Raw genomic sequence first — 24,615 nt, forward strand, 5'->3', positions numbered from 1 at the left:
GGGAAGGAATCACAGGGGGGCTCAGCTCACTGCCGGGCTTAGCTCCCAGCAGTCCTAGCAACACATGAAGGAGTGCAGCAGTACCGGTAGCTTGGGTAGGGCTTTGCAGTGGGGAAGCTCGCACTTGAATAGGCTAGCCCAGGTGTGTATACCCAGGTGCCAATCAGTCGAGTTAACCGCAGCAAATACCCACAGAATGGAGAGATGGGCTGGGGTGGAGGAGAGAAAAGCAATCTGGTCACCAGTTAATCCCACCCGCACACTCCTGGCCTAGGCAGAGCTGTGGTGTGTGTTCCGAGGAGACGCAGTGAGGTTGTTCCTATAGAAGTGGCACCAGGGGAGGGGAAGGTGGGGGTTGGATCGCAGGTCTGGGTGTGTTCATACCCAAAGAAGCCGGCGTATGGGGAGGCCTCTGCCCCTCCCTTCTGCAGGAAGCCCGCCCTCAGCACTTCTGAGCCTGTCAGGGAGCTGGGGAGGCAGTGAGCAGGAGGAGAGGATGAAAGCCAGAGGCTGGGATGGAGTTTTCAGAGCTTTCCTTTCATTTCCTTCTAGCATCGGAGAAGTTCGCCGGCCACTCACTAGCTCGTTCTACATGTAAAAATAACCTCTCTGACCCGCACCCCCAAGCCAGGTCTCTCGGCTTCCATGGGTTGCAATGCAATGGGCCCACGGGAAACCGCTTCGCCTGGGGCATTGCTGCGGAGCACGTGTTTTGCGGAGGTTTGGCAGCTGGGCCAGGGGATTCAGGGCTGGTGGAGAGGTTGCTCCCACAGTGGCTATGCAGCCTGCCCAACTCCAGCTGGTGATCCCACCGTCTCAGCCTTCCTTCCAGCAGACCAAGGCGTGCAACGGGACGGGGAAGGGGCTTCTCTTTGCTGCAGCTCCTGGGATCCTATTTCATCCCCCAGTTTCCTCAGGGCCTTAATCCTGCAGCCCTTACTCTGTGGGATGGCCTGGGTGGGGCACAGAGCCCTTTACGAGCGGTCAGGGCTCCAGTCTGTCCCGGCTCAGTAGTGCCAGAGATGTTACCGTCCAGCAGCCCCGTGTGAAATGAGTAGAGGGTCCAGTTACAGTGGATAAGGGACCATGTTACAGTGGACAGTAATTGGCTCCCTTGTTGGCCAGTGAGTGAGTGGACAGTGGAGACTGCTCTCCCCTTGGGGGGGACGGTCCCTGCGGGGCAGTGGGAGCTGCATTGGCAGTGTGAGGCCTATCCTGCTGCTGCCCAAGCGGGACCTGCTTTGTAGATACACGCTGCTTTGGTCTTCAGGATTGTTGCTCTGGCCCTTTGCACCCCTGCTAAATGCCCTTGAAAATTTTACATAAAACAGCATGAAATGGAACCCAACTCTCGGTGGCCGTTGTGGGAGACTTGCTGGTTTGGGGGATGCGTGTCCCTATGCTACCATGTGCTCAGGTGCATGCGGGCTCTGTGCTGGGGATGGTGCGGGCCCTGCGGTGCAGGGGGTGCCTGGCCCTTATCTGTGCTTGTGCTTTTGGGAGAACTGACTCTATCAACAGAGGCTGAGGGCCTCCCATTGCTTTATTATGGGTCAGGGGAGGGGTACAGATCTGCTAGGGAAATGGGGCCCATCTCCCTAGCAAATCAGCGTGAGTCCAACTGGGGTTAGTGCCACCTCATCTCCCTTAGGGAGCAGCTTCCCCTCGTGGGGGATAGGAATTGCTCTGTCACTCCAAGATTCAGCCCTTCCTATGTCACTCCCCTAGTTAGACGGTGGGTGAACATAAGAAGCTGGGGGGCTGATGGTGCCCCTTTCTGGGGCGGGGTTAGGGTTGGTTGAATGACCTCACTTGTACATTTGCAGACTTGCTCATTTCTTTTTTTTTATTTTATGTACGTGTAACCTAATTTCCAGGCTGTTCAAGATTGGTGTTTTTGGAGAACATTCACGAAAGTCACTGCTAGATTTTTCCAGTCTTAATTCCAGTTTAACAAAGCCCACCCCCCAGCCTGGTCCCCTGGGAATTTCCTTAGGTTTTTTAAAATGTAAGAAGTGTTCCGTGTCAGGATTTCCCAAGCACCGCACACACTGTGCTCCCCAGACTCTGCCCCACCGCCAGTCTGTGTGTTCCCACTCCCCACAGAATCCACCCCTTCCCCTTGAGTCGTACCCTGCCTGGGGGCTTATCCCCATCTACCCTGGGACTGTGCGGAGTTAAGGACAGAGCCCAGTGTGAAAGTGGAAACTGCTTTTAATCGTTAAATAAATCCATCAAGAACCACCCAAAGCTAGTCCAAGGCACCAGTCCCCACCATGACCAACCTATTAAAGCAAATGGGGAGTTTCTAAGCCAAGCTGGTTTTGGATTACAATGAGCCTAAGAAGGTTAAGAAAATGCCCCAGAAGCGAGAGCAGCTCACAGTCCGAAGCTCCCAGCTTTCAGACGCCTTGTCTGATCCCCCTCAAACAATCCAGAAAAAGCCTGCCCTGGCACACAGTTGGGTTAGTGGGAGGGAAGCTGGCAGGGGATCGGAGTTGGTTTAGAACAGGCAGCTTGTTTCAGGGCAAATCCCGGGGAAGATCCTGTAGTCAGAAGGGATCCTCCCGGGGTTAACTGCTGCCGTTCCATTTGGTTTAAAAAGATAAATGTCTGTGGATGTTCTCCACCCTGCCAGCCTGGCACGAGAGGGTGCTGGGCTGCTGCCCTTCAGACCTGAATTATGCCTCACCTCCCCGTGCCCAGAGTGGCGGTAGGGGAGCTGCACTCCTGCCCTTTGTGCCCTGGAGGGGTCTCCTCTCCCTGCATCCCAGACTGGCAACAGGGGCACCGTGTTGCTGTTGGTGCTGTCCTTCCTACCCTGGCTATGCCCATCCCTGGGATGACACCAGGCTGCGGAGGCTCTCTGCCCCATCCCACCCAGTGTTCCCATAACTGGCCTTGTCTACTCTGGCCTTTTTCTTCAGAGCCTGCCCCCTTCCTTGCTGCAGCGCCCGTGCTGCCCCCTGGTGCAGGTCGACTGCTGGGAGCACGGGCACTGCCATTCTAACCGTCGGGGGCATCTCAGCCTGCCCTAGCTGCGTCCGATCGCGCGGCGGTTACACGGTGCCAGCACTCCCGTTGGAGGAGCTGCACCCAGACTAGACCCACAGGGCGGGGCTGTAAGGAAAAGGCTGGCGTTGCCCAAAGTGAGCCATTGAAGGCTCTCTCCACCCATGCCCTGCTTGGGTGAGCAGGTCCCGCTGACCCTGCGCTGGGGAGCCGGGGGAGGTGGGGCTGGCGGACTGGCTGGAGTGGGGCTCAAGCAGGAGACCCTGGGCTGACACTCCTGGCAATGTGCAGTGGGGGCCGGTGCTAATAGTGGGGATGGGGTCAATGGCGCAGGGGTGGAGTATGACCAAGGCAGGTGGGCTGGGTTCCACCACAGGACGCTGCGGCTCCTACACTCCCTCCTGGAGCCCTGTCTGAGATGGGAGGAGCCTGCAGCCTGCACAGGACAAGCCAGAGCTGAGAAGCTGAGGCCACTGGCTATTCCCGGAGATGTCCCCCACGTGTCCCCATCCAAGAGGCTTGGGGGCGGGGGGGGCATGGCTCTGGGACTCTACCTGGGTGCTCCTGCCTGCCTATGTCCTGGGGAAGTTGCTTGGTTGTGTATGTACAGAGTCTCTGTCCCCCTCCCTGGCTACACGCCTTCTTGCCCTGCCAGCCCCTCTCTACCACACCTCGCAGTGCTTGCCGGGGTTCATGGGCGAGCCCACCGGGCACTTAAAGTGCTCAGCAAAATCCCTGGAGTTGCTGAGGGTGCCGATGACCCGGAACTTGTCTGGACTGTGTGGATCGGTGACCAGCCCCTCGTGTGAGCTCTCCGGAGTGCGCACGGAGCACCACACCTGTGCGAGGGACACAACAAGGACCAGGATTAGGGAGGTACAGACCTGGCCTTAGCCTCAGCCCAACACCTAGCCAGACAACTGCTGAGCAGCACCCCCTTCTCAACTAGTTTCCTGCCTTGGGCACCCTGGGCCAAGGCTGCCCTGCACTGGGACAGGGAGTGTACTTCCCAATGCAGCAGCAGCCCCAAGACTGCCCCGTTGGGGAGGTGGTGAATGGAGCTAGGGGAAGATGGAGTGCTAGCTGGGAGGGGGCCTGACCCTTGGTATAGCTATGGAGGGCTAGGATAGTCCCATCTGGCCTCACTGAGGAGCTCATTTGGTTCTCTTCTCTTGGGTCTCAATACTGTAGACTCAGGCCTTTAAAAACCATGGCCCACTGTTCCCAAAATGGAATAGCAGGGAGCTGTAGGTTAGCACTGAGGGGCACTGGCAGAGGTGTCTGGGGGGACTCCACAACTGGAATAGCAGGGGACTGCAGGTCAACAGCCGTGAGGGACATCAGCAGAGCTGTGTGTGGGGAAGCCCAGGACTGGAGTAGCAGGGGGGCTGCAGGTTGAGATTGAGGGGCATCTGTGCCATCCCAGAGTCGTACCTGTGCAAATCCTACAAAGAAGAGCTGGTTGTTGGTGAGCCCCACGGCAGGCAGGTGCTTCTCCTCTCCATTCTTCTGCAGCCAGGCTTTGTAGGCCTGGAGGGAACCAAGAAGGCATGCCGTGAAACAGCAGCAAACAGAGTGATGCTCCCCTCAGAATCGGGGGGCAGTGGGAATTGAACCTTGGCCTTAGGACCTGCTGTCCATCACCTGCATACGGGGCGGGCTCGCTGGGTTACTCACATTGTATGCTGTCTTCAGGCCCCCGTTGTCTGCAATGTTCTCGCCCAGGGTCTGCTTGCCGTTGACATGCTCTCCGTTCACCATGTACTTGCTGTACTGTTCCATCATGCACTCAGTCCGGTTCTTAAAGGCCTCCAGGGAGGAGTTCTGCCACCAGGGACGCAGATTCCCCTCCTTGTCGTATTCTCGACCTGGAAGACAACCCGGTGCGTGATAAATGGCCGGAGGAGGCGCTGCCGGCAGCGACAGTTCTATCACCTGTCTCTGGAGCCTTCTCCTCAAGCGGCCCGCTAGAGAACTGAGCCACGACCCCCAGCACAGTCTCAGTTCCATCCCGAGTGGCCCCCAGCATGACGCATGTTGCAAGCAGCCCAAAGGGTAAGGTAAGTTACAAGGGTCCATGTGACGGCTTGACATGGGATCTTAAGCCTGCTGCCCATGACTGGGGGCATCTGGCAGGGGAGGGGCTGCTGAAATGGAGAGGGACGTGAAAAGGGAAAAATCAGAGGCACAGGCCAGTCAAGCTCAGGATGGGGATGGAGCACCTGCTCTATGGGCTTCAGGATTCCTCCCTACCCATGGTGCCTCTGTGAATGAGCAACAGGGAAAGGACAAGATCATCTCCCAGGATCTTCTGCGGCCAGGATGGTGGCTGTGCAGCCTTGGAGACTGACGGCTTCATCTTTCCAGCAGGAGCTGCCTGGGCAGCAGCTGTATGAGTTTTCTTCGACCTGCCGGGACCCCTCTAGAAGAGGAGATCACACTGCATGGCCTGCTCGGTCCTCGGCTTCTTCAGTTGCTAACAATGGGGTCAGTTGGCGCTGGTTGTGCTGGTGGTTTTTCTGTCTGCCAGGAACTGGCCAGGATCCCAGCTCGCTTCACCTCAGCCACCAAAGAGTCCCGGATGACTTGCTCTTTCCCTGCCACCCAGGGCTAGCTATGAACCAGCAGCCTAGAGGTGAAAGTCTCCATGCCCATTCTCAATGCTCTGAGCCCGCAGGCCCCCTATCCTGATGGTGGCGTTCTCTGTACCCCTGTAACTATGGGATCTCAACCCACTTCTCAACCAGACCCCCAGGGAGTGAGTCTTGGCATGGAGGCTCCAATCACCCCAAAGCTGCCTTTTGCGTTCCACCATTGGCCATGGCCTAGCAACACTACACAGCATGCAGAGAGAGGATGTAAACAAAACAAACATGTGTCCAGCTGGAAAAGGGGAAGATCTCCAACAGCCACAAGGAGCAGTGTGGAGTGGGGGGATTGGGAATTGCCAGCCACAAGCCATGGCTCAAGATGCAGAGACATGAGTCCTCACCGAGCAGAAGCGAAAGCTGCACAGAGAAGCCTGGGGAGATGCCTGCAGGTGTCACCTGGGGAGACAGGAGGACAAACAAAATGGGGAGGAGAGCCAGCCAAAGAGAGAGGACATCTTGAGGGCTGTAAAGAAGCTAATGTTGGCCATGAGGAAGAAGATGATGTGGGGAAGCACAGGATGGAATGGATGGCAAGGCCACTGGTAGCCCAGAGGAGAGCAATGTTGGAAACCTTTGCAGGACGTGTACAGGACAGAGGTGCTGGGCAGCTCCATGATGCAAAGGACAGGATGAGGCTGCAATGAAGAGGAGCTGGGAGCACTGTGCCGGGGGGGCAGGATAGCGTCACCTCTCTATCCAATATAAGGATTGTTTGGTTAAGGTGTCCCTGTACGAAGTGTCCTTTCCAATAGTGGCCCACGTGCATTCTTGGAATGGCAGGGTGTGCGCAAGAGACCGGGGAGCTGAGAGGGGAGCCTGACAGGCCAGCTGGATCCTACCTTGGTCATCGAACGCGTGTGTGAGCTCGTGCCCCATCACTACTCCGATGCCGCCAAAGTTGAGGGCCCTGGATGAAGCCAAGAAGAAACCCTAGTTTACTGTCTAAGCTCTTCACATGGCCCGTATCCCGGTGGTATTGGAGCCTCCCTGATTGCTGCTCATGCAGCAAAGTGAGTCAGCCCCCATGCTGCGTTCCCGGTGCTCCCTTTTGAGGAGCAGTGAATGCAGAGTGCCGGGAGCCTGGGTGCCCAATGGAGGTGAGACTCCACTGACCGAAGCACATGTCCAGCTAGGAAACCCGCTCAGGATGGCTGCCCGTAACAATGCGCTGCACTAGCAGGCCAGGCTTGGAGTAGATCCTTGCCTAGAGTCACTTAGTGTCAGTACTGGCCCGGGGGGAAGGCTGCCAGTCCTAGCAATGGACCTGGCCCTGTGGATAGAGCAGTGCAGCCTGTGAAACACCATGGGGCAACCATTGGCCACCCCTGCTGGGATGGCGACACCTGCCCGGCCTCTTCCACAGCACTGGAGCAAAGGCTGCCCCCTTCTGACTTCCCCGGGGAAAGGACCGATGCAGGTCCTGCCCTCTCGTGAGGGTGAGAAGGGCAGTGAGCAGGCAGAGTGGGGCCAGCGTCTTACGCTGGGCCCACTGTCTTCCTGTGACTGCTCGCCCCACCCCGAGCCCACAGCCGCCATGGGCAAGGCTGCTTCCTAAGGGACCGAGGGAATAGCTGAGGGCATTAGCGAGTGCCCACCCCACTGGGATCCCAGGGCAGGAAGCTCCTCTCTGATCAGGGGCGGGTTTGGGAAGGCAGGGATTGTGAAATCTTCCATTAGCGCTTGGACAGCAGCAGCTCAGACCCAGCGTCTCTGCCTTGGAAGCTCCACTCCTTGCTCCTGGGACCAGGTGCTGCCCCTGTGTGAGAGAGGGGCTTGCCCAGATCTGAGTACACCCAGGAACCTACAGCTGCCAGTGGGCCTCATTTCCTTCCCCAGCCGCTTCCTGCCACCCACACAGGCATGACCCGGCGAGAGCCCAGAGCGCCAGACGCACTTGGGGTGGTTGCGGGCATAGAAAGGAGCCTGGAGGATCCCAGCTGGGAAGACGATCCCGTTCTTGGTGGGAAGGTAATAGGCGTTGACGGTCTGCGGGGTCATGCTCCACCTAGGGAGGGTCAGACATGTTAGGCAGCATCTCCCCCTGCACCTGGCACCCTGCTAGCAAAGGACCAGGACAGGCCCCAGCAGGAGGAGCAGCCAGCCACACAGGGGGAAGCTCCTCTCTGCACCCAGTGTTAAGGGCCCCAGAGCCAGCCTCATCATGATCCTTTTGGTCTGGCCAGAAACACTTGGCTCAAGTGCTGGGGGCTGGTTGAGCCTTGCACCATTGTAGCAGTCTCTCAGCTGCCTGGGAGCTGAGGTCTGTCCCAGGGACTGGGGCCGGGGGGAATGAGTCAAAGGCTGGCCAGGAACACAGCAGGACATCGGCCCCCTTCTCTGGGGTCGTGGCTGATCTTTTTCTATTACAGAGGGGGCAGGCGGCTGCTGGTGTGTCTCTGATACAGTCAGAGCCAGGCGGGCCCTGGCGTGTGACTGTGTTGTGGGGCATGGACAAGTGCGCGTGTGCTTGTGAAAGGATGCACGGCTGCGTCTGTGCCAAGAGTGGGGTTGCCTGCGGGAGAGTCTTCCAATGGGTCAAATGCTTCTCAAGTCCCCACCTTGGATGGAAGGAGCAAGTTGCAGCTGCCTTCTTCACTTTCTGGAAGGTGCAGTCTGTGGAGACTACATCTCCCAGCATGCAGTGTAGCCAGCCAATAGGTTCCAGGTAGAGCATTGCATGCTGGGACTGGTAGTGTCCACAGGCTGCAGCTCCACCCTGGAAGTGAGGGTGGCAGCAGAATGGGGCAGGATCTCCCTTTACCTTCTCTAGCAGGAGACTGACAGCACCAGCCATGCCCCAAAATTAGCCCCCGGGCCTCCCGGTCATGCCCTGCCTTGACCCTCCACCCTGCTTCCTGCCGCCATGGGTGGGAAGGTGCCCAGGCTGCAGCAGCTCCTTACTGGTCCCGGTTGGGGGGTTTCCGCAGCTGGTCGGCCATGACCTTGGCAGAGAAATTGTAGAAGTTCAGCATGTTCTGGAAAAAGGAGTCTTCAGAGACTTCATACTGAGAAAAAAGAAAAGGAGGACTTGCATGTCCACTGAATGCATCCGATGAAGTGAGCTGTAGCTCACGAAAGCTTATGCTCAAATAAATTTGTTAGTCTCTAAGGTGCCACGAGTCCTCCTTTTCTTTTTGCGGATACAGACTAACACGGCTGCTACTCTGAAACCTGTCATACTGAGAAAGAAACACAAGGGGCTGAGATGGGCTAGGGCTGCACCCCTCCACCCTGCAGGCTGGGTACAGGGTGGGTGGGGGTCTGAGATGGGCTAGGACACACCCTGCCAACCCCACACGCAGTGAAGGGTTGAGATGGGGGTAGATAAATCATTTTAGGCACTCAGTTACTATAGCAATGAGGGCCTGGATCCCATCCCCACTGCACAGCCCCACCAGTGAGCCCAGATACCCTGGGTGGGACAATCAGGATGGGTGCCAGGCAAAATCTCACCTCAATTGGACCTTTGGTTCACTGGATCCCTGCCATGTGCCTGGCACAAGCAGCTGGGAGCCACTTGCTCCCCACTGGCCTTGCAATTCCAGGGCCACTCTTGGCCCAGGTCCCTATGCTCCAGGGCCACCTACCCCATCATAGACGTCGTCCAGCTCCTTGTTGTCGAGGATGAAGTCCGGGAAGCCGATCATGTCATAAATGGCATCTGCCTGTGGAGACGGGGCGAGGCCAGTGGCTGAGATCATAGCGGGGAGAGACCTGGGAGCTCCCCGTGTACAGCCCTGGCTCCTCCAGAGGAAGTGTGCGCGGGTCACACAGGAGCAAGTGCTGCTACTCCAGGGAGCACAGGGCTGGGGTTCCCTCCGAGGGAGCCAGTGGGACTATGTGGCTGGGATTTCCCCGCTACCAGGACGCCCGTGTCCCAGAGACCGGGGATGTTCCTGCCTCGTGTCTCATGTGGGGGGAATGCACAGTAGCAGTAGTTGCAGGGGGCATTGCCTGGGGAGGGACTATTTGGAGTCAGCTCTGACATCGTCTCCCCTCTAACTCAGGGCAGGAGTTGGGCTGGCTCCCCTCCCGCTGGGGTCTGGGAGGCCAGCGGAATGGCGGTCACCTTCTCCTTAGCGGCCTGTCTCGTCGTCTTGTCCATCCAGTCAAGCTGCTCCAGGGATTCCTCAAAGGCCGCCCGGATCTCGCTGATCATCTCCTCTGCCTATGGGTAAGTGGGAGAGTCAGTTCCTCCCCCACGGCCAGCCTGCACCCCCCGTCCCCTGGAGACTGTCACGCAGCACTAGACCTCCCTCCTAGGCCTACTCCCTCTGTGGGGACTGCCCTGCTCCTGCAGTGGGTGAGAACAGGAGGGCGTGTGCAGCCAGGTTGAACTCCCCTCGCCTGGGTGACTGGTAGGGCAGGGAATTCCCTTCTTTCTGTTCTGCGTACCCCTGCCCTTTGCTGCACAGAGGCACCTCGAGCTGGGGAGCTCACCACTGGCGAATTGAAGGGCTGCAAAGGAATTGGGGAGGGGTAGGAAATAGGGGAAGATAAGACAAATAGGGATCTGCAGAGGAATCGGAGGGTGGGCTGCAAGTGAACTGGTGTACGGAAGTTTCAGGGGGCGGTGGGGGGATCAGGGTGAGAGGGGGATAAGGGGCTTCAGGAGCGCTGGCGTGAGGGAGGCCAGAGGGCTCAGAGCAGGGCAGGGCAACTCACAATTTCCTTGCTGTCTCTGTCGAAGGTGGCTTTCACAAACAAGGAGCCCAGGGCGAAGCCCAGTGTGTCGTCGGTGTTGGAGATGCAGGTTTGCCAGCGAGGGGTGCAGGACTCCAGAGAGAGAGTGAGACACAGGGTGAGACCTGAGGAGGGTTGGCGCCATGTCCCTGAGTCCTTGCTGTCTGTGGGGCAGGGGCCTGGACCGAGCTCACGCCCTGACACAGGAGGACACAATTTCTGGCCTCCCAAGGCCCCAAGCACTGCGGCAGAGGGAGAGGACTCCCTCCTCTCTGCTCTGTATGGCCTGCCCGTCATGTCGTTGAGGGACCCCTGGAGCTCAGGTATGTCCCTTCGCCTTGTCTCCTTCCAAGGCAGACGGGCCTTCATCTGGATTGGGAACCCCTCCTGATATCTGCCTGCCCCCTCTCAGGGTCTGCCAGGCCATCCTGGGGTGTTGGGGACACATATTCAGGGGCTGAGCTTCTCCCCCCCACAAGGATCCCCTAAGCTGAGGCCTGTCTGCATCTCTAGGGGATGCCAGTTGCATTGCCTCATGCTGCCCCGAGTTCCACCCCTCCTGCTGTGCTGCACTTCCCTCCCCGGCCGCAGAGCCCCCACGCGCTTCGCTAACCCTGCCGTCACCCCCCGGCTGTCCCAGCTCAGCCCCATCACCCAGCATCCCTTGCTCACAGCTCTCTGACTCCGACCCAGGGCTGGAGGCTGAGTGGTGCACAGGCATCTTCCCCTTAGCAGCCTCGCCACTCACATCGGTGCCTCATTACCCCATGCCCCAGACAGGCCAGGCTGTGGCTGCCTGGCTGAGGATCCCCTGGGGTCTCCCAGGGGCATATAAGGTGTCAACACCCACATGGCACAGGGTTTCCCCATGTGCATAGAGAAAGGGGCCTCTGGGCTGATGCCCGTGGCCTGGTCCCATGTGCCCCATGCAGCAGCCCCTCACCTTCTTGGTGCCATAGAGGGTCTCCAGCAGCTTCTCCTGGGCCGTCTCGAATCGCTGGTCCAGGCTTGAGGCAGTTTTCTGAACCAGGTTCCAGATCATGTAATTGTTCAAAATGCTGCAAACGACAGAGCCACATTGACTCCCCAAGACCCCAACCCTGCCCCTGATGGGCACCACCCTGAGACATCCCCACCTACTCACCCCCCGCATGGGCATGGCCCTGACCAATGCCCCCACCCTACCCCCACAATGGGCATGGCCCTGAGACACATCCCCATGCCCCAACAGGCACTGCCCTGAACAGATACTCCCTGATCCTCAATGGACATGGCCCCTGCTTCCCAATGGGTGCTGCAAGGAGACCCCTGATGTCACTTCGCTGGTGTCCGCCAGCCCCTCCCTCCAGCCGGGGCTCTTACCTTCTCTCCGTGCTGTTGATGAGCTCGGAGACCTGCTGCAGGTACTCACGGCCGTACACCACCACGGGCTCCGCCTCACTCAGCTCCAGCGGGGTCAGGGCATAGGCCATGTAATCCAGCCAGTCGATGGCGGGGGCCAGAGCCTGCCGAGACACGGGGCTGTGAGGGGGAGCACTGCTCCCCCCTGGCTCCGAGGGTGGGTCCCCACCTCCGGGTACCTGGGGCTCCAGGCAGGGCCACCTCCCTGCGAGGGAACCCCATCCCACAAGGCAGCCAGGGTCGGTGGGTGGGTTTCACTGGGGCAAGGGGAGGATGCATGTCCCTGGAGAAACACTTCAGGTCCCTCAGGTTCACTCCAGCCCCCCATCATTTAGACTGACTGCCTGAATCTCTGCCTCACTCCCAGCCCCCTGATCCTCTCCCATCCCTGCCCTGCCCCTCCACCTCACTCCGATCCCTGGCTCAGCCTCCTAAGAGACCTCCCTTCCCACTAGACAGGATTGCATCTCTCCCTGTTGCTATGGTGACTGGTTGCTTGGTGACCATTGCTTGATGACGAAGGCTGGATTTTCTGTATTGCCAGGAACTTAAACCCTGGGGTGAGGGTCCTGGCATCCCCTTCCCCAGCACAACAGAATTCAGGGCTGAGATAGCAGGGGGCTGCGGGTTGGGATTGAGGGGCATTCACGGAGCTGTGTGTGTGGAGCCCAGCGGTGGGACAGCAGGGCACTGCGGATCGGGCCTGGGTGTGTGGGGACCCCAGAGCTGGGATAGCAGGGTGCCATCAATACTGAGGAACAGCCGCAGAGCTGGGTGTGGGGAGTTCAGAGCTGGGATAGCAGGACACGGTGCAGTGGGACTGAGGGGCAGTGAGAGAGCGGAGATCGGGGACCCCAGTGGGGTAGCAGGGCATGGTGCAGCAGGACTGAGGGGCAGTGACAGAGCTGGGGGGAACCCAGAGATGGGTAACAGGGCATGGTGCAGCGGGACTGAGGGGCAGTGGCAGAGCGGGAGGGAGATCCCAGTGGGGTAATAGAGCATGGTGCAACGGGACTAAGGGGCAGTGACAGAGCAGGGGTTGGGGACCCCAGTGGGGTAACAGGGCACAGTGCAGCAGGACTGAGGGGCAGTGACAGAGCTGGAGGGAGATCCCAGTGGGGTAACAGAGCACGGTGCAAAGGGACTAAGGGGCAGTGACAGAGCGGCGGTTGGGGACCCCAGTGGGGTAACAGGGCATAGTGCAGTGGGACTGAGGGGGGATCTCACCCAGAAGCTGCTCGTTCTGTCTGACTTTGGGGATGCTGATGCCCCCTTGACCCGCTGGCCCTGGGGAGTGAGCGATGGCTGGGAGGGGGCCCCCATGTTTCTGCATATGGTAGGGTGACCCGACAGCAAACATGGAAAAATCAGGATGGGGGGGGGTCTTAGGAGTCCATATAAGAAAAATACCCACAAATCAGGACTGTCCCTATAAAATTGGGACACCTGGTCACCCTGGGATATGGGTCTGATTGTGCTGAGCCTGCGGGATGGTGGAGGCAGCTCAGCAGTGGCTCCCGGCTGCTTGGGATGCTGCTCAGCCAGGCCTCCAGCATTAATGACACTCCACCTCGCTGGAATCCTAATGAAATCCGGGTGTGGGGATGGGCAACACAGAGGCCTGGAGTGTGTGGGAAAAGCAGCCAGGGGCTCCCAGGGGAAGCAGAAGGGGCACAGAAAGGGGCTACCATGGTGCGGCTGTCCTCTCCCCATGTACTCTGGGCTGGGCCCTCACGCTCTGCCCAGGCAGCTCCGAAATGTAACGAAGGACTCAGACCAATTGAATTCGTCTCTCAGTTTTCATTCTGAATTTTTCTCCCAGCTGCTCCAGGCCACGGTGGGACCCGCCCAGCAAATGGGAGCCTCCCACTACTGATCCCCAACGCCTGCCAGCGGACAGAGCCCAGCCGCTGCTCGCAACAGCACCAGGCTGATTCCTCCCCTCCTCCCCGCAGCTCTTCACCCACCTCCAGCAGCACCATGCTAGTCCTCTCCCCGAGCAGCACCAGGCTGGCTCCCTTCCCCAGGACCCACCTGCAGCTCTGCGATGCTCATCTTGTGATAGATTTTCTCATCATCCCGCCTCTCATCCTGGGGGACGGTGATATTGGCCAGCAGGGTCTCGAACTCTAGCACCTGCTCCATCTGCTCCTGGGTGGAGACTGTCTCCCCACCCAGCAGCATCCCCAGCTCCACCATATAGTCCAGGTAAGCAGCCAGCACCTGTCACTCAAGCAAGAGGCAGCGGGGTTAGTCACGTAGGCAGGGACAACCCCACACAATCAGTCATGGGCCGTCGGGGAGTTCAGCTCCCTCAGATCCTGTGCTCTTAAGTTCCCAAACCTCCCCCCCAAAATGTCCTGCCAACTAGGTCCCAGCACAGGCTCCAATCCAGGGTCCTAGCACTCGGGGGTCCCTTTCCTTTGGCCCCTTGTGATTTGGGGTGGGGCACGTTCTACCCACTGGGCTGGATCTGCATCAGGAGCACAGGAAGGTGTGGGTCCTACCCAGGGTGTTGGGGTGGGAATGCGCATTTCAGAGAGCAAAGGCCTCTTGGGTCATCTCCAAGATGGGGCACACATTGGGGAGGGTTCCGAAAAGAGCCACGAGACTGATTAGAAGATGAGAAAACCTGCCTGATAGTGAGAGACACAAGGAGCTCCATCCTATTTACCTTAACAAAGAGAAGGCTAAGGGTGACGTGATCAGGCTGAAAGTACCTAGATGAGGACTAAATATTTCATAGAATCATAGAATATCAGGGTTGGAAGGGACCTCAGGAGGTCATCTAGTCCTACCCCCTGCTCAAAGCAGGACCAATCCCCAAAATTTGGTGATGGGCTCGTCAGGCTGGCAGAGACAGGCCAGTGGCTGGGAGCTGAAGCTAGACCAATACAGACCAGAAGTCAGGCGTGAATTTGGGCCTGCTCATGAGGCCGGCTCTGTGGAAGGGCTGGTGTATATGGGCTGCCCCCACCCAGCCCCCTACCTTCTCATTGGCTGTCTTGTTCAGGTAGTAATCCCGGGAGGGGAGGAAAAGGCCTGACTGATCCACCTGGAGACGGAGAACAAATGAGCCTGGACCGCATACCCACAGCCACCGCTCTGTAGCACAAAGCCCCCTGCCCTGCCTCCACATCCAGTCATGGCTATTCCCGGGAACCAGTGGGGGTGGAGGACCTGTGGCAACCCCAGCCCTCGGCAGTAGACCAGGGCCATCAAATCTGACCTGTGGGGAATCCTCAAGTGGCGTTCACATCCCCAGCAGCGAGAGGCTGAGGCGCCTTCCTGGGGCCCTCGGGCGTTGGCACCGTTTTATGCCCAGGTATGTGATGTGGCCCCAAAACAGTTACCGTCTGCACTGAACCCCTCCCAGTGTGTCCCCAGGCAGGAGGGGGCAGGCAGAGGGCTGGGTGTCTGAACTGGGCCACTTAAGGCCAGAGTCAGAAATGCCCAGCCATGATAGCCCTGTGCGCCCTCTGGCCCCCCGTGCTCCCTCTGTCCTTGGCTAGGTTCCTTTATGGGCCCTTCTCCCCGCTGCCTGGCTGGCTCCTCCAGCCCCGTTTTGTGGTGACGATGTTTCCGAGCTAGGGGCAATGGGAGGGGTTTGCTCTGGGTCTGTTGCACCTGGGAGCTCAGTGTGAGGTTCTGGCACTGTGCCCCCTCCCCAGCTCTCACAAGGGCATGGTCGCAGGGCTACCTGAATGACGTTGCTGTTGGAACTCTTGGAGTCCGCGCCCACGTAGACAGTGAAAAAGGGGGCGGCCCGGTAGGTCCCCGACACCATCTTCAGAACCTCTATGAAGTTGCTCTGGTTCCAGGGCCCGGTGATATTCCACCCGCCAATCTGCAGGAAACAGGAATGCAGGGATTTGGGCTTGTGCCTCTCTGGGTCGCCAAATTCCTCTGGCTTTAATCTTCCACCTTCACACCCAGCACAAGAGACCCTCTATACCCTGCCTGTGCTCCATGCACTATACCCCAGCACTAGGGGGTGCTGCTGGTGTTCTCCCATGTGTCCCCAGCCCAGCACTAGGGGGTGCTGCTGGGGGTGCTTCCTTCCAAGCTCTGCCTGTGCCCCATGCGCACCAGCCATTACTGTGCTTGGGGGAGCTGCCCCTGTACACCCTGCCTGTGCTCCCAGCCCAGCAGTAGGGGGCACTGTGCTACCCACTACGCCTGGCCTGTGCGCCACGTGCACTGCCCCTGCCTAGCAGAAGGGGGTGCTGTGCTTTGACTGTGAAGCTGCAGTGTGACTCCAGGCACAGAAGCGCCCCCTTCGGAGAGGGGTGATTCTCACATCACTTACACGATGGGAAATATAACAAATGGGGTGAGGGGGAGGCAGGAATCACAGCCCTGGAAATAGGGCTCAGCCCGTCCAGTGCAAACTCCCACCCCTACTAGTGGGCCTCAATCCTGCCTGGAGGGACCCCTGCCAGGGAAGAGAGCAGCTCGGCGCATGGCTCCTCTGCTGGCGCTCTTCAGTTGTAACAGGAACGTGAACGCTCCATGTATGGCAGACTGGGCTGAGACCCGGCACTTCGTCTCACCTGGGCCCCTGAGCCATGCCCACATGGGAATGGCGTTCAGCCAGGCAAAGGTTCCCAGGGCTCAGCCCTTCTCCAGGATGGTCTCCCAATGGAGAGACTTTTCACCTGCAGAGAGACGAGTGCGCTGAGCAGCCTCCCTCCCTGAGCTGGGCTCCTGCCCAGACCTCATGGTGGTCTGGTTCCCCCCCCCCGGCACCCACCTTCTCAATCAGGTCCATCAGTGGCTGGGAGCCCAGCTCCCTGATTTTCTGCTCCTTCAGACAGGACAGGTAGTAGCGCTGGGTCTTCCTTTCTGCCTCGCTGCTGGAGTTGAAGGTGGCATTCTCTGAGGAGTGGATAACCAGAGGGACTCCGTCACTTCCTCCCTTACTGGAGGGCTCTGGCATATGGAGGGACCTTGGAGACTGGCCCTGGTCTCCTGAAACTTCGTGCCTGTGACCACGACCTGTGACCATGCCTTAGGCCTGGGTCCCATCTCACCCTCCTGCTATATCTGGAGCTCCCTGTATCACCATGTAGTCTCATGTGGGTTAGGTTCCCGCAGATTATACAGCATGATCCCCACCAGTGATGGCACCAGGGAACTGTCCCGTGCAGCTGCCCAAGGGTCTGCCTGGGTGCATCTGGTGTGCCCCGGCCAGTGCCGGTGCGGGACAGACTGCCGGCTGGTGTGCCATTGGTTGCCCCTAGCCAGTGCTGATGTGGGACTGACTGCCGGCCAGTGTGCCCTCACTGAGGCAGAGAGAGCGTGGAAGCTGATGCAGGATATAGATCTCAGTCTGCCCTGTACTGTTTCCAAGAAGCTGTAACCTAGCAATATATGCCAGCAGCTGAATGCCCACATAGGTTATCGCCCCATCCCTGTCACCAGCACCAGCTGGGCTGGGCCCACTGGCCAAATGGGGCCAATCCAGGAGACTCATCAGCCTCTGGGCTGAAGGGCCTGTCTGGCCATGTCTGGAATATCTCCTACCCGCACCCAGCGTGTGTGTGGGGGAGGGGGAACCCCTGCAATCCCTGACCGTATGGGCATTCTCCCCTTCCAGGGCAGGCCCTGGGAAGCTGATCCCTGATGACCCAGGGTCTCTCCCTGGCCCAGCCTGGGCTGCATTTTGTCCATACAGCCCACCAGGGCCCTCCTGCAGTGCCGCCCTCCCCGGTTCTCTGTGGCTGTGCGCAAGGGGGCACCCCAGCACAGGGCTACACCCACCTAAGAGGTGTTTCATGATGGCCTGGTTCTGGTCCCAGATGCTGTTGAAAGTGCTCCACTTGGAGCGCCCATCGGGCAACGGGTTCCGCTTTATCCACCCCCCGCAGGAGTACTGGTAGAAGTCCTCGCAGGGATTAGTCTCCCGGTCCAGGGCCTCCAAGATCTTACTGGCCACCGTGATGCAGGCTTCTGTTAGGCACGTGCTGTGCGAAGGGTCTGTGGGGGAGAGACACAGTCATTAGGTCCCAGGGCCAACAAGTGGGGAAACAGAGGCACAGAGCGGCAGGGCCTTGCAGCAAGTCGGTGGTAGAGCTAGGAACAGAGCCCAGGAGCCCTGCCTCCCAACCCTGCAATTGACCATTCCTGTGTCGGTGCCTGGATGCCCGTGAGAGGGGGCAATGGGAGTATGATTGCCAACGCAGGGGCGCGGGAGGTGGCCCCCACGGTCCTCAGGAGATGGGAGACCGAGTCCTGCAGCAGCACCCTTCTTCAGCTGCACGGTGAGGCCCTGGGCTGGGGCCAAGTGGTCCCTTAGAATATTTATTCTTTACTTCCTGCTGGACAGTCCCAGGAGAATCTTGTCCCCGTATGTCCCCCACTCTCTGGTAGCAACTGCTGTTCCCCAGGGTAATTCCAGCCCAGGGAAGCCTCCCCACACAGCAACTCCCTGGGACAGGCCCAGGATCTTTCCTCTAGTGAGTAGCCCCAGCCGTTTCAGCGTCTGCCTGATGAGCAGCGGGAGCTGCAGGGAGATGGGCTGGGGGGGCTGCAGCGAAGGTGTGTGGGCCCCACCCCCTCCTACCTTTGCTGTACTGGACGCCCAGAGCAATCATAGAGCCCAGCAGCAGCAGAGCCGTGATGAGGCAGATGGCACAGAGAGCCAGCTCCAGCTGGGTCCGTGAACCTGGGCGGCTCAGCAAGGGGGGGACCCCTTTCCTGAACCCCACCTGGGAGGGAAAGAGAGAGGGAGTGTGTGTGTGGGGGGAAGGGAACAGAAGGGGAGAGTGTATTAAGGGGCATCTGATGGATTAAACCCAAACACATAATCAGAAATAGCCACAAATAAGCCTTGCACGCGGACCCTGAGGCCCTCCCCTTGGCAGTGCCACTCCACCCTTCCCTCATGGTAGCCCTGCTTAGACCCACCCCGCCATGGCAGTGCCACCCTGCTTCTCCTGGGTGGCCCTACTGCCTGTGGGAGTGGTCTCTCCCCAGCACTGAGCGTCAGGGTACAGCAATTCTGCTGGGAGCAGGACCCATCCAGCGCTGCAAACAGATCCTGCCCGTGGCTGGACTTGGATGGCACCTGCTGGAGGGTGGGAGGGAAGAGCAGGGGTCAGGCATTGTCCGAGCTCCCCTATCTGCCTACAATCCATATGATCTGGCTGGGAGAGGAAGAACCAGTGGGAAAAGCTGGATCTGCCCCCTGGAGATCCCACAAGGACTGCCCACCCTTACAGCTACGTTCCTGGGAGCCAGGGCCTGGCACCGGGGCCCATTCATGTGGAAAGAGAAGCCTTGGCTCCCAAAGGGCTTGCGGGGAGGTTAATCACCTCTAAAAACTGCCACCCAGGTCCATACAAGTCGATGTGATAGGCAGTCCCGTCCCAGGAGAGACAGGGGGGCTGTGGGGGAGGACTAAGGGGCAGTGGCAGAGCTGTGTGTGGGGAGCCCAGGACTGGAACAGTGTGGGGAAGAGAGGATGCAGAGCAGGACCGAGAGGCATTGGCAGAGCCATGGGTGTGTGGCCTTTGGGAAAAGGAGGCAAAATCAGCTTTAGTTCCCATAGGAAACAGCCCCTTTTCCTCCTCTTTCCCTCTCCAGTCCCTGCTGGTGGTATCAGACGCTCGGTAACTAGCCTGGGCAATCAAATTATTTTGCCCCAGAGATTCCGGAGACAGCTTTTATTAATAGCTCTGCTGCTGAACAGGAGCTGGTGGGGCTCCCATGGGAATCCAGAAAGGCCCAGAAGCCAAGCCGTGTCCTCCCTCGCAGTGCACGGGCCCTGGCCACTAAGAAGCCGCGCCCTGTCCTGGTCTAAAAGAGGCCCCACATTGGTGCACGTTCCAGGAGCATGATCCTACCTCCACGCTATCAGGAGAGGCGCTTCCATCCCCAGCTGCATCCACCCCCTCGTCATCCTGGAAAGTAGCTCGTTTGTAATCAGACATCTGCAGAGAGAAAAAACAGGCTAGGAATGACATCGCAGAGGGCTGTGCCAAGATCCGCAGGGGACGCTGGTCCCAGCTGACCCAGAGCCAGGATCCTGCAGGGGGGCACGGGGCCCAGCTGACCCAGAGCCAGGATCCTGCAGGGGGCGCTGGGCCCAGTGACACCAAGGCAGAGCTGAGGGGCCACGGAGCTGTCTACAGCAGGACAATTTCGTCTCCCTCAGGTTGGAGCGCTCCATTTCTGTGGCCTCTCCTGGCTGGTGCACCACAGTGGGACTTGCCTACCTTCCCTTTACATAAAACCGTGATCCTGCACTCTGAGAATCAGGGAGCCTGAATCATCTCCTGGAGCACCAAGGGGCACCTTGCAGACAGGGTGCAGGTCCTGGTGATGCCAACCAAGAGTGGGCAAATGCATTTCCCTCTGCCTGCAACTTTAGAGGGTCACGCTCCTTCCCTGCCTGGCCCCTGAGCGACTCAAATGCAGGACCAGGTGGCGCTGCCAGGCTTGTGCTGTGGAGAAGAGGAAGCTCTTGCTCCCACCGGGCACCAGCAGTTGCCCCTGAGCAACGTACGTCCGTTCGCCCTCTGTGGGTTGCCATGGCTGCCTCTGCAGAAGCCGCTCTGACATCAGCATTCCTGACAGGTGTCAGATTGCCTCATGGAGACAGTCCTCGGTTCCCAGGCAACCTGCAGCTTCATTTCCTAGCAATGCCACTGCCTCCTCCCTCTGCACGGCTGCCATGCAGATGTGGTCAGTCCAAGAAACATCTGGAATGGGCTGTCTTGGCAGGCTGGCGCCAGCAGCCTGGATGGAGTTCAGGAGGGGAATTCACTTCAATTGTAGCACTCATATCTGCCCAGCCCAATGGGCTTCCACTGACCTCAGAGAGACCTTCTCTTGGGTGAGAGGAGCCTCCCCCAGTCCAGCTCCTTCCCCCTTCCCATCCAGCCCAGCACCCTCACATCCAGCTGCCTCCACCCGCCCTGCTCCCTCCCCCTCTTCAACGCAGCCTTCCCGTTACTCTCGGTGCCCCATAACCCAGACATCAGTCTCGATCCTGAGCTTTCCTCTCTGGTGGGGCAAGGAGCATACCCAGGGCAGCTCCCCCTAATGCCAGGCTGAGGTGGTGGGAGATGAGGGATAGCCAAGGAAGGCAGCACCGTGCCCCCTAAAGCCAAGCGAGGGTAGTGGGAGATGGGGCACGGCCAAAACATGGAGGGCAGTAGCCCTGCAGCCCCTAAAGCAGTGGTTTTCAAACTTTTTGTATGGGTGACCCCTTTCACACCGCAAGCCTCTGAGCATGACCCTCCCTTAAAATTAAAAAGGGGGGGTAATTTAATTTAATGGGGACTCAGGGCTGTCAGCCCCACAGAGCTGACAGCTTGTGACCCCCATGTAACCAACTTGTGACCCCCTGGGGGGTCAGAACCCCCAATTTGAGAACCCCTGCCCTAAAGCTACTCTGTGCTGCAGAGAGATGGGGACCAGGTTACTAAAGATGGTAGTAGGAAGCAAGGCTTGTGTCTGGACTGGGATACAAGGCTGTGATGACAGCGGTGTTAGCTAACCTGTTCTAGTGTAGACAGGACACCTTGCCTTCCAGGTGTCCCTGCCCCTTGAGTTGCCTAGCATGCTTGCAAAGGCTGGTGTGGACACTCGCCACACTTTTGTTCCAGGCTACAAACGTTCAGTCTTTACACTAGGTTGCTTCCTCAAGGAAGGTAGCCTGTCCTTTCAATCACCCTGGCCTTGTCTACACGAGACTTTCAACGGTGTTAGGGTTTGTCTACACTGCGGGGGGCTATAGTGCCATCGCTACGGTGCAGCCTTAGCTATGCCAGCATAACCCCATAGTGTAGATGCATCCTACAGCGGCAGAAGGGGTTTTCCATCACTGCCCAAACACCACTTCCCCAAGCAATGGTAGCTAGGTCGAGCTAGCCACGTCTACACTGGGGCAGAGGGCGGCAAGCCAAATTCCAAGCGTAGATCAGGCCTTAGTCAGAAAGTGCTAAAGCAGCTTTGAGCCTAGTCTAGACAAGGCCTCAATCATGGTTAGCTGGACATTTCATTGGGACTTCTTTGGCATTGCCCATGCTAGATGGCCTCGTAGATGAGGGGGAAACCTGCAGGTTTGAGCAGCTGGGGATTTGCCCCTTGGGGAGGGGGTTTAGGATTGTGTGATAAACACACAAGATGGCTGATTTTGCTAATTGACCAACAGTGAAATAGTTAATGACAGTTACGTTAAAATTGCCATTAGGTTTCAGGGTTAATGTCGTTGAGCTGAATGGGGACAGTTCACCTCTCTCAGCTCCTGTTTGAGGCTGTCTGTAGACTCGGGCCAACACTGCCATGTCGCTTATACTTGGCTCCCATTTTCAAGGTTTCCTTCCCAGCGGCGAGGGTGAGAAAGGGAGTTTTGGAAAAATCAAAGGTAAGACCGGGGAGCCCAGTTTCACAGTGAGGGGTGGCTTGGGCAGTGGCCAGAGCATGAGCGCCAAGGCCTGGGTCAAAAAGACTCAAGAGGCAGCGCACTCCGCTAGCCACCAAGTGCTGGGGTTTGCACAAAAGAAGCTGCCAGCTCAGGAAACGGGCACGAGTCTGTTCAGAAAAAACATTTGGCAGAAACTCCCTGGTTGGGGAAGGATTCCTGGGAGCCGCTGGCATCTGTGAAAATGTCTCAGCATCCTGCTGGCAGCCTAGTCTGAGCCAGGGATTCCCCCCACCCACCGGTCCAGCTCAGGGAGGCCCTGCGCCTGGGAAAGCACAGCTCCCTACGATGGAGACCTGCCCCACTCTCCCAAACAGAAAGCCCCAACAACCTGCCCAGCAAGAGGATGGGCAGCTCCGCTGTGCCTGTAACACTGCTCCTTCAGCCTCCTGCGACTGGCTCTGGTAGCCACCTGGCCCCACACACCCCATCACAGGCATTGTCCTTTCCAAGGCTCTCTCCTGATGCAGTGAGACCCTCCAGGGGTGCGCTGTCATGGCAATACAGACTCCAGGAACCCGCCCAGCCTCCAGTTGCATTGCCCTTGGCCCTGGCATCCCCTACACTGGACCCCAGGGACATCTCCCATGCCTCTAGAGACCCACGCAATGTCGGAGGAGAGGAGGGAGGTCATGCCATGAGTAGAGACGCCCGTTCTGGGCTACAGGGGACCATGCTGCAGCTGGGTCTCTGGCGCTCAGAGTCCAAGAGAGGTTCCCTGGTAAGTGGCCTTTGAAGCAAGAAACACCAACCCCCTCCCTGTATCCACCCAGGTCACTGGGCCTGACTGTGAACTGCCCCCCGTGGGACTGGGTGCTAAGATGTGCCACAGTCCCAGGTCCTGGGACTTCTGATATCGCTGAGCATCACCACGGAGAAGCTTGAGCCCTCAGCAGTGATGAGCAAGTGACGGTCCCAAAGACCAGAGCACGGCAGGATGAGGCCAGGACAGCAGGCAAGGCAGAGCCCCAGGCTACTCAGGGAGTGGGGCTGGGCTGGGTCACCAGACCAGGGAGAGTGGGGTGGGGCCAAGCTGCAGGATTCAGGCATTTGGAGAGGGGGCAGCAGAGCCAAGCTGCAGGACCCCAGTTCCTCGGGCGTGTGGGTGGGGCTCAGCCACAGGCCTGTAGGGTGGCTGAGCTGCAGGCTCAGGGCTCTCAGGGTGTCAGGCGGGGCCGAGCCACAGGATCTAGGCACCCAGGCAGCAGGGCGGGGCCAAGCGGCGCTGGAGGCCCTAGGTTCTCTGCCAACCCCGCAGCACCCTGAAAAGGGGTTGGCCGGCCCCTGACCTAACCTCCTGTTAGGGGATGGGGGTGGCCCTGACCTCTGTGGTCACGAGGTGCCCTTTCCCCCCTAGTGCCCCCAGCCATTGGAGGTCACCTCCAGGGTTTTACTCTAAAACCCCTCATTGAACAGGAGAAATGAACTCCAGCCTCCTCCCTAGAGCCATGGGTGGGCTGAATTCCTTCTCTAGAGAGCCCACCTTGTGCAGGGACTCTGGGGGGGGGGGGCTGCAGAGTGGGGCCCAGACCATTCAATGGCTCCCATTCATCCTCTCCAGCCCCATGGGCTCAGTCTCTGGGAAGGGTTATACCCCCCAATGGACTAACCCCCTACCATGGTACCAAGGCCAGCCCAGCACCAGCCTCCCTCCCAGAGCTTCAGGGACGCCTGGCACCCCTGCACACAGCACCCAGCGCTCCCCAGGCCCCCGGCACTGCCTCCCCCCCCCGTGCTCTGGGGTGGAGGAGCAAATGACAGCGAGTTTTAAGGGTCCCTCTGGAGCCCCTCAGCTGCCATAGTCTTGCCTGGCCTGGGGGTCGCCTGGATGTGGAGGGAGCCAGGGGCTTGGCCTGAGCATGGCTCTGGGGTCGCCCTGCCGCTGGCCGCCCAGCCCCGCCTTGCTCCAGCCCCAGGCTCCCCGCGGGCTGCAGCCCCCGGCCGAGCCCCCCAGCCCAGCTACTCACGTTGTTGCTGAGATCCTGGAGAGCTACGTTCATCCTGGACATCATGGGGCTCCCAGCACGGCCGCCACCGCCTAGCTCCGCTCCCAGCCTGGGGCGAGCGGGGCTGCAGCCGCCGCGCCGGCCCCGGGGCTGGCCATGGTGCTCGGGGGCTCGGGCCCGGCGGGAGCTGCGCGGCTCAGGGCAGCTCCCGGAGCCGCTGCAGGCACAAGGGCGCAGCGGAGGCCCCGGCTGCGGGGGCCGGCGGGGCGAGGGGCAGGCGCCTCCCCGCGCTCCGAGCTGGGACCGTCACTGGGGCGAAAGAGCGGGTGTGTCCATCAGGGCGGGCGGGCGGCATCGGCTGCTGCCGGGGGGCTGCGGCGGCAGGACGCCCGGGGGCCCCGGAGCCCGATGGCGAAGGTCAGCGGGGATGGAGGCGCCGCCGGCTCCGCGGGACTCACAAACAGCCCAGCCGCGGGCACAGCGCGCAGGG

The 24,615-nt window shown here is 59.3% G+C and overlaps 1 protein-coding gene across 2 annotated transcripts; it reads right to left on the reverse strand.

Annotated features, from left to right (window-relative positions):
- Window positions 1–2,196: 2,196 nt before the first annotated feature.
- On the reverse strand, window positions 2,197–24,615 carry ECE2 (endothelin converting enzyme 2). Of its 2 annotated transcripts, XM_084638887.1 has the most exons (19): window positions 24,147–24,609; window positions 19,595–19,681; window positions 18,313–18,457; window positions 17,511–17,726; window positions 16,501–16,625; window positions 15,448–15,594; window positions 14,737–14,802; window positions 13,782–13,970; window positions 11,709–11,851; window positions 11,290–11,404; window positions 10,329–10,439; window positions 9,733–9,831; window positions 9,251–9,328; window positions 8,565–8,668; window positions 7,558–7,668; window positions 6,503–6,570; window positions 4,690–4,880; window positions 4,447–4,542; window positions 2,197–3,851 (listed from the first exon to the last, which is right to left on the reverse strand). In XM_084638887.1, exons 1-19 carry the CDS (start codon window positions 24,189–24,191, stop codon window positions 3,675–3,677), a joined length of 2,313 nt encoding a protein of 770 aa, XP_084495013.1. In that variant the 5' UTR covers window positions 24,192–24,609; the 3' UTR covers window positions 2,197–3,674. The 2 variants fall into 2 exon arrangements, with proteins under 2 accessions (XP_084495013.1, XP_084495014.1); XM_084638888.1 differs by lacking the exons at window positions 2,197–3,851; window positions 4,447–4,542 and adding an exon at window positions 6,005–6,059 and having other exon boundaries at window positions 4,695–4,880; window positions 24,147–24,615.

The sequence above is a fragment of the Lepidochelys olivacea genome, assembly GCF_965140295.1.
Source record: "Lepidochelys olivacea isolate rLepOli2 genome assembly, chromosome: 9".
NCBI lineage: Eukaryota > Metazoa > Chordata > Testudines > Cheloniidae > Lepidochelys > Lepidochelys olivacea.